The following is a 12,726-nucleotide window of genomic DNA, read 5'->3' as shown; positions in this document are numbered from 1 at the left end:
ACTGCCCAATCTTGTTTTTCAATATGTCATTCCTTACATGACCTTTACAATCTAAAGGTAAACTTTTCTTTTCCACCCATCTTCTTGTTTGCCCTTTTTTTCCTATTCTGCTTTTTTTTAACCATCCATATACCAAGTATGTATCATTCTCATTACACTCACTAATACCTTCCTCTTTGGTTCCTCTTTTTCTTCTACATTCATTGCTCAATCCATTTCCATATTTCTTCTTTCCCACATATTTTGCTGAACTGCTTTGGTTTTCTATTTATTCCTTGATAGGATCCCTGAAACTTGCCTTGTTTCACGTCCGCTTCACTGAACCTGTCTCTAACCTTTCTATCAACCCCACTTTTTATGCAAACACATTTTCCTGGAGACTGTCCCTCATATGTCTTATTTTCACTTATCTCTTTATCTTCCCTGCCCCGTCTTCCTTTAAGAAATGCCTCACCACCCAGTTCTCTTCCTGACCCAACTGCTTTATAAGTACAAGCAATTTTCATTATCCTTTGTTTAAAATATGCTGAATAACAATTTTTGTTAGTAAATACTTATACTACAATATCTTAAATTTGAAAAGGCCTTCAACCATCTCCCTTTAAAAAAATCCAACATATTTTCTCACCCATCACAAAAATACTATTATAAAAACTTTGAAGCATTTCTTTTATATAAACATTTTAAAGGACAACTATATATTTAACACAGAATTCATTCATTAGTGTACATGTTTATACGTAGTACAAAATGATCCCATACTATGATATAAGACTATAACTGCATTCTCCCGCTACACTGCAAGGAATAATGAAAAGTTTTCAAGATAAATAACAAATGCATATACATTTTTTTAAATGAAATATATAAATAAGAAACTTTTTAGAAACATTTACTTACCAATTGTTGAATTGCTTGAGCCGTTCCACACACATTGCAGGGAAGGTGGTGGGAATAACGCACAACACTTTTAAACACCTTGAGCTTAGGTAGGAAGCCTATCAGCAGAAGAAGTATGACCACAGCAAACATATACAATCCCAAACAGACTTGTTGGAAAGTAAAAGTTTTTGCTAGCACAAGAATGTTAACTCACTGTACCAAGCTTCCCAAACACATGGAGGTATATGGAGAAAAACTTTTCATGTTAACAAGTATTTTGATTAAATGAGTAGATAGCTGGTGATACCTGCGGTCCTCATTCTGGTCTCAGCAATATTTGCCATTTTGCATCTTGCATATTCCAAACCCAGCCTGATTCATACATCCCCTCTCCAACCAGCATACTCTCTCCTTTCCCCTTTCCTCTTTTTTTTTTTTATTTTATACAAGTCTTTTCAGTTGCTTCTCTCACACTTTCAGCCAGTCCTAGTATAATTCCTTAACTTCTTGATAAATTTAACATCATAGTAATAGGCAGGTCTTCCATACTCCTTTTGAGTATTTGCCCTGCCAGATCTTAAACATTCTACATATCTTTTACCCACTGACTCTATATCATATCAATGAATGCACGATTATTCTCTTGAGGTTTACCTCATTATGATCCTCAACCATTCTTCAACCAATAGCATTCATTTGTTCTACAGCAAAAGCATCCAATCCACACCTTCTAAAAGATCAGTGGTGATGTTTTTAAAGTTTCCACCAATGGCTTCTTATTGGGGTTTATCTTAATCCATCTCCCTCTAACCTTTCCTAGCGCACTATCACCCCAGTCATAAATTTCCCACTAAGACTTCAAGAGCCAGCCTACCCAATTCCTCTTCTCTTTCAGGTCCTGGATCCTCTCCTGTTTTATGCACAGTTCTGAGATCTGACAGCTGTGTATTACTTTCATTCACACCTGATGTGTCTTGTTGCCATTACATCTACTCAAAATTGCTCTCAAATTCATACAATGCCCCTTTATTTACTTGCCATCCTCTGTTTTCTATCATGTCCTTTGGCCTAAGTATGTAGCAATAGCCATTTCTCCCATCAATGTCTATGACTATTCAAATAATATCTTTCCATCTGAAGGCAATTTGAATATTGCTCTTCTATTCCTATTTTTTTGCTCCAAACTCCCTACATTTCCTCCAACATTCCTTCTTCTTTCCATTTTACCATTTCAGTGAATCTAATCATCTCTTCTGGATATGTATACTTTTGATATTCATCACTCACAATTCAACCTTCTTCCATCTTCCTTATTTCCTACACTCTTTACTGAGTCTTTTTCTGCCATCCATTCAGTCTGGACTTTCCTAGGATTCCTGCTCTGGCCCATTTTAAGTCCATCACATTTAACGGCTCTCTAATCTGCCATTCCATTGACTATACTGATGGCTTCAAATCTTTTTCCAATAAAGCTTTCTGGGCAGCAACATATCATACTCCAATTCTTATTCAGCCACATTCTCACCTCTCTCTTTCCTCCACTGGTAGGTATCTGGCTTAACACAGAATTTTTCTCTGAACTTCCAGTTCTCCTATCTCTCAGTGTTCCTCACCCTGGCCCTGTATAATGCCCTTCTTGTTTAACATTTTACAAAACTGCATTGTCTGCACCACAGCTAGGTCCTACACTCCCTCTCCTTACTTAGAGTTCAGCCCCAATTTTTCTCTACCTTTTTCCTTCTCTTTTTTTAAATAAATGTCTCAATAGTTTTTCTTACTTACAGCCAATTCTAACATAATACTTTAATTTCTGAGCAGACTTTAACATCATACAAGTTCTGCCTGATTTCTTTTATTTGCTCTTACATATACATTAACATCTATAATATTTTCAGCTTCCATCTCTATAATAGTGATAGATACATTATTCTTCTCTTGAGATGTCCTCTTGAGGTATACCCCCATAACAATACCCACCCACTTCTTACAAAATACACATTACCCTCTCCCCTGATAAACCACCCACCCGCACTCTCTAGTTGGTCAAACCATTGTCTTTCAGGTTGCTATCAATGGCTTTTTATCAAAATTCATCTGATTCATCCTAATCTTCCACCCTAACCTTTCTTTTTAACCAAGCCCTTTAATTAAAATGTTCCATCCCCCCAAAATTCATACACGCACTATCCCACTTCATATCTTAACTTTATGTAGTATTTGAGATTTTTTTAAAGAAATAAAATATTGCACATATAATTGAGTCTTCTTCTGTACCACCTCCTCTGTACTACTCCGGAATCATTTACCTCACCCTGAAAAGAAGAATCACTACATAATTTGATACCTATCCTCACAGATATTTTTATAATTTTAATAAATATTTACATATCCATAAATAATATGTAGTGCTATCTTTGAGGGTTTTAAACATATATATAAATTGTGTATATTTTTTAAATTTTTTCCCATCAAGACTTCAAGAGCTAATCTACTTTCTGACTCCTATTCATATGCAGGCCTTGATGTCTCTCATTATATACACCACTCTTCAACACCAAACACTGTAACCATTTAGACCCCTTCTGAGATCTACAGATTGCTACATTCTGGGTGACTTTAATCCACATCTTATTTGCCTTTTTGCCACTGTGACTATTGAGATACCCGCTCTAATTCATGCAATGCTCCCATCACTTAGATTAAAACCCTCTTCTTCTTTCTTATTCTTTTATGCTCTATGCTTTCATACCATATCATTTCAGCTACTATCACTATATCAGGGCAATAGATACAGTATTCTTCTCCTGAAGTTTACTTCCCTCATGATTCCCAACCACTTCTCAAGAAAGTCAAATAATCTTCTCTATAGACAAACCACTTACTCATGCTCCCTAACTGGTCAATCCTGATGTATTTTAAGGTTGCTAGCAATGTCTTTTTAGAAGAATTTATCTTAATAAAACTCCTTTAAACTTTCCTCTTAACCAAATTTTTAATTAAAAATTTCTACCCACAGCCTTAACAGCTAGTCTACTTTCTCATTCCCCTTCCTTATCCAGGTCCTTGAAACTCTATTAGATAGATCACTTGTTACCATTGGGCTTTCCCAAACATTTTGACCAACTAGGCCCATTTCAAGATCTCCACTGTAGGTGTCTTTGTTATACACTTGCTCTGCACTGTTGCCTCTCCATTTATTCTTAACTCTTCTCTGATTCATACCATGGTTCTTCTCTCAACCATCAGACTCTCTCTTCCTTCTTATTCCATCATAACGTTGGTCTAAGTATGGTGCCATAACCCACCAGTCAATATCTGCCATTCTTAAAATCATCCCCTCACATCTGCAGGAATCTTCCCTTTGCTCTTCCATTTCTTTCCTCCTTATTCCCTGTTTTGCCCCAGAGAAACATGCTGCCTATCTTCTTTGTCCCTTCTTCTGTCAGCTACCACCTACATACACATCATTCTTACAGATCCAGTTGTCTCTTCAGGATAGATATTCCCCTCATGTTGGGTACTCACTGCTCCACCCACCGCCATCTCCCCTCATGTCCTGTGTTCCTTACTGCATTCATTTGTACTCTCAGTTCAGCATAAACTTCAATAGGATTCCTTCCGCTGGCCTGCCTTTTATGCCCATCCCACTTAGCCTATTTCTGACCTTCACCATATTGACCATACCCATTACTTGCAGTATTTTTCCAACAAAGGATCCTGGTCAGCAAAAACTCACACTCCAATTCTTACTTTGCTACATTTTTACCTCACTCTCTCTCCTTATTAATACAGAACTCTGACAAATTTCCAACTCCCATTTCCTATGTTCTCATTTAGCCCCCTTTAAATGCCCTTCCATATTTATTTTTCTACACTGCATGTTCTGCACCCTAGCCTAATTCACATCCCCTCTCCTTATTTAGCTTCTAGCCTCCATCTTTTGCACTCTCCTTCTTTGCTATTTTTCATACAAGTCTCCCCAGTTGCTTCTCTCACTTTCTGCAAATCCTAATATGTTTCCGTAATTTCTGAGTATATCTTTAACATCCCTCTTATAGGACATTCTTTCCAATTCCCCTTTGGAGATTTCCCTATATAGCTTAACCTTTCATAGTGATGAACGCATGTTCTTTTTGAGGTTTCCTCCACTCCTGATCCCTACTCTCGCCTCTCAAAACCAATTTTCTACTCTTTAGACAAGACTTTCCCTTAGATAGCTTCTAACCTGTCTTCTTCCTTTTCCATCATGACCTTTGGCCCAAGTATAGAATCAAGGACAATTTCTACATCAATATTAAGTGATACCTTCTCATCTGGTGCAGATTTAACTTTGCTATTTTACTCTTTTCTTTATTTTGCCTTATAAAAACTCTACCTTATATTCAGCATCCCTCCTTCATTCAGAGACTATGTGCATATCCTTCCCATAAATTCAGTGGTCTCTTCTGGATAAACAAACACCTCATATTCAGCACGCACTGTTCAGACTCTCCAGGCTGGATTATAGGTCCCACATAGCCTCTCTCCACCCTCCCTCTTCCATGAAGTTTCCTGAACAGTTCCCTCCTATAACCTCAATTCTTATTTAGCCACATTCCCTACTTCTTCTCTCTGGATTAACATAAACTCACTCTATCCAAGTTTTACTCTCCCCTGTCCAGTCTTCCTCATTCTAGCACTCCTTAACACCTTTACCCTTTGGCCATGTTACTGTCCTACAAGTCCCCACCCCGGCCTAATTCATATGCCCCTTTCCTTTTCAGCCTCCAGTCTCTCCTTATCTGCTCTCCTCTCATACAAGTCTCCTCAGTTGCTTCTCTAATTTTCAGCTAATCCCAAAACGACTGGTTGCTAGCAAAGACTTTTTATCAGAATTACTCTTAATCTGCCTTTGTCTAAAGCAGTGGTTCTAAAACTTCAGCTTGTTAAAACACAAACTGCTGGGCCCGCCCCAAGTTTCTGATTCAGTAGGTCTGGTGGGGCCCAAGAATTTGTATTTCTAACTAATCCCTAGGTAGCAGTGATAGAACACATTTTATGAAGCACTGTTCTAAACTTCCCCCTCAACCAAGCCCTTTAATTAAAAATGTCCCCTCAAGGCATCAAGAGTGAGTCTGCTACTGACTATCGTTCCTTTTCAGGCCTTTATTTATCTCCCATTATATATACTAGTCATTGAAATCTGGCTAATATTTGACCAATAAGGCCCATTCTCATATCTGACAGGGTTCCTCATTCTGGGCACCTTTATGGTGCATGTGGGTTTTCTTATCACCATGCCACCCACTCAGAATCGCTCTCTATTCAGTGCACCTCTTGGCCTTAACTCTCTCCTTTCGTGCCTTTTGGCTCAAGTATGGGGCCTTCTCCTTCAGTCAGTACCTGCCATTCTTCAAATGACCTTCCAGTCTAGGGCAACTGTAACATTGCTCTCCCATTCCTTCTCCTCTTATTACCTATTTTGCCCTAAAGAAATATGCTACCTTATCTCCAGCCTCCCTTCTTCGTTTATCTACCATCTATATTTCATTCACATGGACTCAGTCTCCTCCTGAACAGCTCTCCTTAGCTAGGTTCTCTCCCCAATAGCTGTCTCTCAGAAAATCTTCACATGATGGAGTAAATTCTAAGACTAACTTTAATGTCGTACTTACATGGTATTCATTTGTATCTCCCTTTGGTGGTTTGCCCTCCCATATCTCAACTACATATAGTATAATTTTCATCTACCATCTACACATGGAAATAACAAATGAAGTTTAACTCTTGAGTTGGGTTCCCAACATGATCTCTGGCCACTCATCTCCCAGTATTAGTCATCCATGCTACAGACAAACTACTCAGAGATCTATTCTGGCATCTTTAAGGTTGCTGCCCTGGCTTTATATCAGGGTTCATCTTAATCCATCTCCTTCTAATCCTCCTAATTAAAACTTCCCACCAAAATTACCCATTACTTTTCAGACCCTGTTCTTCTCCCCTTAAATATACTGCTTTTCAAAGTCTGGTAGTAAGGCCCAACATTTGGCCAGATAGACCCATTATAAGATCTCACAGGATTTCCCATTCTGGGAAACTATTCCTCATCCTCTCCACCCATGCCACTCCACCTACTCTCAACTATTCTTTATATAGTACTCCCTTTACGTAGTTTCCAGTATCTTCTTTCTTATTTAATCATGATCTTTGGTACAAGTATGGTGCCATATCTTTCCTGTCAATACCTGCCAATCTTCAAGTAACCCCATCTCTTCATCAGGCTCTTCCAACTCTTTTCCTGGATTGACCATAGATAAACACCGGGTTACCTACACAGTCACTTGTTTTTTAGCTACCATCTTTACATTATTTCTCATGGATTCAGTAGTCTTTTCTTTCATCTTCCTTGTTTCCTCCACACTATTCTAAGTACAACTGCACTCTAAGTTCAATCCAGACCTTCATAGGATTCCTGCCATTGTCTATGACTCAGATCCACCCCATGCAGACTCTTTAACTTTTCACTCTCATGGTCATATTTGTTGCTTCAAATAAGACTCCCAGAGGGCACTTCCTCATAACACCAATTCTTATTTAACCACTTACTCTTCACATTCTCTCTCCTTTGGTTGTAATCTAGCTTAATTCACATTTCTCTACTTAATATGCAACTCTGCCATTTTCCAGTGTTCCGTATTCTGGCCCTGTTTAATGCCCTTCCCTACTCACCTTATATTCTGCACCGCAGCTTAAATCCTCTGTCTTCTCTGTGTTCTTAGCTTCTACCCTCCATCTTCTCTCTCTCCTCCATGATATTTTCATACACATCTCCCTAGGAAATGTCTATCACCAATCCTCACATGGCAAGGTACGTGGCAGCCAACTTTCCTGCACACTATGCAGTAGTCTACGATGTCTTAACTAGCAGTCATCCTTTCACTTACCATCTCTCTTCAGGAGGAATGAATGCAGAAACTTCTCTTCATATGTACTTCCCTCATCATCTTTCCCCATTCCCCATCTAATACAATAATCTATTCTCTGGACAAACCACCTATTCACACCCCCTACCAAGTCAAGCCTAGTATCTCTAAAGTTGCCAGCAATAGCTTTTTATCAGCATTCATCTTAATCAGCTTCCTTATAAACTTTCTTATCACCCAAGTCCTTTAATTAACAATTTCCCTCCAAATTGGTGCTTCAAGGGCTGGTCTACTACTGCCTCCTACTCAAGTCCTTGCTCCTCACACTTTCTTTACACTTCTCATTGCAGTGTGGTCTTGCACCCCAAATGTGACCAAGTGGACCTTGTTTTGAGCTCTCACAGGATCCCCCATCCTGGATCTTTATTCCACACCTACTCTGCCTTGTAGGCCCTCCACTATATAGTATTTCCTTTTCTTTGCCTCCAGGCTTTCTTTTCTTTCTTGTTGTGTCATGACTTTTGGCCCAAGAATGCTGTCTTATCCTTCCAGTTGATGTCTGTCATTCCTTAGTGACTCTTTTGCATCTGAGGGCAACCTTAATGTTGCATTTTTCTGTACCTTTCCTTCTTTGCTCCTATTTGTCCTAGGGAAAAACCTTACCTTCAGCATCCCTCCTTGCCATGTGTACAGCATTCCCATGGAGTCAACATTCTTTCCTGGTATATACTCCTCATTTTAGGCACTCACTGCTCTACTCACTTTCATCTTCCTTGATTTCCTACACACTATACCTCATCCATTCCTTCTCAGTTCAGTCCAGACCTGATGGGTTGCTGCAATTAACCTGTTTCAGGTCCCTTTTACCTCCTTTCTAACTTTTGCCCCACTAACATTCTTTTTTAAAAATTATTATTCCAACAAAGCTTCCCCGTTTCTTATTTAGTCACAGTCTCCCCTCCAGTGGTTGGGACCTGGCAAGTCCCCACCAAATTTCCCACTCGCTGTTAGCCATGCTGCACGCCCTGTACCCTAACCTAACTCAAACATCTCTCCTTACTTAGCTTCCAACATCCATCTTTTCTCTAATTTTGTGTTTTCTCTCTCATTTTCAGTCAGTCCTCACAAGATGAGACTCATTTCTGAGAACAGGCCTTCTTCTCTTATTCCCTTTGGTTATCTGCCTTGCTTTGTTCAAGAAGCTCTCATCTTCTTATTATGGCAATGGATTCAGTATTGTTCTCTTGCCATGGAAAGGCCCCCTCTCACCTCCTCTCCTCATCACTCAGTTTTAGTCATCCACTCTAGCAACACTCACGGACTGCTGCCAGTGGTTTTTACTGGAGTTCACCTTGGATTCCTTGTAACCTCTCACTGTATCAACGAAACCATTTAATTTAAAATTTGCCAAATTTCAGGAACATTGTCTCTACTAATACCCTTGCTATTTGCTTCCTTAATCCATTTCTCTGTATCACTTACTTCTACGTAAATAAGTGTCTTCTGTCTTTACTTATACATAAAATTCAACCAGTTTGCCCCAATCTGTGCTCTACCACTGTTCCTATCTCTCCTTACTCCTCTTCCTCATTTGCCTGTAGCCTCCCTGCTTAATGAGAACCAAGCTGGGGTTCATATAATCTTCTTTAACTTAGTGTCTATCCTGTCTCTCCATTCTTATTTGATCATGACCTTGTCTCTACTATAATCCCTTATCTCTTGGTGTTTTTCTTTTTTTTTTTTAATACCTCAACTGACCCATTCTGAGTTTGTGTTAACTTCTGCTTTTTTTCTTTCTTCCTCTCCCTTCCTCCAGCCAAAAACTCTAGCTTAATTTAACCACAATCATTCTTTCATCAACCCCCTAATGTACTGGAAATAGATTCTGTAGTCTTGATGATATACTCTTTCCTATACGGGTCGCCCCACTACCATGCTCTATTTTCAACAGACTCTATTCAATGTATTTGCTCTCTGAATTCAAACATAGTCTTCATAGGATTCCCAGCACTGGCTTTAAGTATCTCTAACCTTTCAATCTCTTGACTGCCTCAGCTCACCAGACCCTGATGGAAAATATCTAGTCCCCTTCATTTGAAGTATGTATTTCAATTTTATTCCTAAACAAATTCTCTTCTCAGAACCTGTGTATTAGCATATCTCTTATTGTTTCCAACTACCCCATGGCCTTTCTGGCCTCTTTCCTTCTGCTCATATACCTTCCTCTGCTTCCCAAAGCTCTTTGACATCTTTTGAGATCCAATTAAAAAGTTATATCCTTTCAAATTTTTTAAGATTTTTCCCAGGCTGTTAATCCTGCACTCACACACAGCCCTCTATTAAAACTTTTATTAAAGAACCTATGGCATTGAGTTGCAATGTCATAGGTACACAGATAGATCACACATACACACACACACTCTTAACTCCTCAACAGTCAGCTCTTGGAGAAAGAGGTCATGTCTCAGCCATCTTTTTATCTAAGGGTCTAAGCACATTAGTTTACACTTTTACATGTAATGTCAACATGTACTGATAGTTACTACATGTTTGGATGGAATGGAGGGAGGGAGTTTAAAGACACGACTGAGCAGATGAAAGTCTTACTACCCAACCTGTCATAACTGGTCTTTATATCTGAGTCTTTTTTCCCGTCCTTGCCTACTCCCCAAATAACTTTCTAACTCCCCAATTTCTAATACTTTTTCTACCTATAAGCCTTTTCCAGACCATTGATTAGAGCCTCAATGCATTTTCTTCATCCATGCTTAATGAATCCCCTCCTTCAGACGGTTCAGAAAATCCTGTCTTTTTCATGAAGACTTCACTTTCCAAAAATGTGCCCCCCCTGTATTTCTCATTACTTCTACCAGTCATCTCACATCATCTAATTGCCCACTTGCTTTTCCATTTTGAGACACTGACTTTACCCATACTAGAACTTCATTACTGACCCACTCACTGCAGGTTGAAAGTTGACATAAACCAAGTTCATTCTGGTGATCTGTGGACTCAATGTCAGTCCACAATCTAAAGATAACATTGAGACTCTGATGTACTTGAGTCAGTGTTAATTTAATGATCTGTGTGCTTTTTACCACTGGTATTTTATGCTTTGTCAGCTCCTAAAGTAGTTGTGCTCTTAGACTTTTCAACATGTAGACCCTTTTGACAGTAACGGCAAAAAGCCCCTAAAAACATCTCCCCTGTTGCTTTCTTTATCCCAAAATAAAAATAGAATTTTGCCTTTGTCATCTTTCCCCATACTATTCTAACCCAAAGTGGGGGACAGATTTTTAAAATCATACTTCGTGAGACTTCCTTTTTGACTAGCCTACAGGCTGCTTTTGAGAACTACCACCCTAGAAAAGAGAGTCTGCTTGTTTCACTTCATAATATAGAACCCAGTGCCAAGTGCAGATGCTGCTTCCTAAGCACTGATGGAGACTTCGTGCTTGTGCTATCCACTAACCCAGGCTTGCCTGCTCTTTCTCCTCCAGTTGCAGGCACCTTCAGCTGCACCATGAAGTTTACTGTCCGGGACTGCGACCCTGACACTGGGGTTCCAGCTGAGGAGGGGTATGATGATGAGTACGTGGTGAGTCTCCCCTGCACAGACTCACTTTGACACCCTTGCACCACTAAGTGACTTCAGCCTGGAGAGAACATTTTTCTAGGAACATCTGACATGCACTTAGGGAATTTTATTCTTCTCAAACAGATTACAACTGAGGAGGATGTGGACTAATCCTCCTCTGTAATGGGAGTGTATCATACCTAAGAGAATTGAGATTTATCACTTCATGACTGATTGAAACAAACTCAACCTTTTTTATGTCTATTAATAACAGAGATAATTAAGAGATGAAAATAATTACATGATTTTCATTGAAATCGGTTTTATTTAAAGTATTGGGGTTTTTTTTAAATCAGCTTTTAGTTTGCTTAGACTGTAGCCACATCATGGACTGAAAGCCTTCACAGAATGCAGGGAAAAGTTTTAAAAGCATGCCCCTGTTAGTGACTGCTGAGTTCAGAAGGCCTTGCATGGTCTGAACTCAGTGGTAAGGTGTGACAACATGACTGGTTTGTATCCCAGGCCTGCAGATGTTGATCTGAAGATGGCTCTTGCCAGAGGTCCTATTTTCTTGCTTTCCTTTGCTAAGACCTACATCATTAAATTTACCCAGACTATAGAACTTAAACTAGTTTGGTAGTAAAGTTTTCCCTAGGCTCCCTCAGAAGATAAGACACAGAATGATAGTCCCTTCCATCTTTGTTCTCTACTGAGGGGACTTTCATTTACTTACTCCTGCTTGCTTGTCACTCACTAGCTGGAGGATCTTGAAGTGACCGTGTCTGACCACATTCAGAAGGTAGTGAAGCCTAACTTTGCTGCTGCCTGGGAAGAGGTGGGAGATACCTTTGAGAAAGAGGAGACCTTTGCCCTCAGTTCCACCAAAACTCTTGAAGGTGAGAATAATTTTGCTATCAATATATTGCCTAACAGCAGTATAAAACCTGATAGGCATATTTGTTATTTCAGAAGAACTAACTTTTCTTTAAATACTTCATAAACTATTTCACTTATAAGGCCAGGACCCTGTCTGCATGATCTGAGTCAACCAGTTTCTAGTCCAGAAGCCTCCCTCCACACACTACTACCCACCCCTTTTACCCCCCAGCTCCCAGCACATACTCATGTAGAGGCAGATCCCTGTGCTGACCTTTCCTGATACTGTTGCATCAATCTTCTCAACACAGAAGCTGTCAACAACATCATCACTTTTCTGGGCATGCAGCCATGTGAGAGGTCAGACAAAGTTCCTGAGAACAAGAATTCCCATTCCCTCTATCTGGCAGGTAAGAAACTTCCATCAGAATTTTGTTGCAAAGTTTAATAGCAAGGGATGTGCATGGACACCTCATGCCCTGCTATTGT

General features: G+C 39.5%; 1 protein-coding gene across 1 annotated transcript in view; it reads left to right on the top strand.

Moving 5' to 3' along the window:
* The window catches only part of COPG2 (COPI coat complex subunit gamma 2), a 302,894-nt gene that overhangs the window by 289,160 nt on the left and 1,008 nt on the right, over positions 1–12,726 (top strand). Inside the window, exons 21-23 of the mRNA XM_023639688.2 lie at positions 11,285–11,382; positions 12,119–12,257; positions 12,549–12,647. Coding sequence (XP_023495456.2) covers positions 11,285–11,382; positions 12,119–12,257; positions 12,549–12,647 — 336 coding nt within the window. The remainder of the gene's footprint in view (positions 1–11,284; positions 11,383–12,118; positions 12,258–12,548; positions 12,648–12,726) is intronic.

This window comes from Equus caballus, chromosome 4 (genome assembly GCF_041296265.1).
Source record: "Equus caballus isolate H_3958 breed thoroughbred chromosome 4, TB-T2T, whole genome shotgun sequence".
NCBI lineage: Eukaryota > Metazoa > Chordata > Mammalia > Perissodactyla > Equidae > Equus > Equus caballus.
This window is presented reverse-complemented; position numbering and strand designations above follow the sequence as displayed.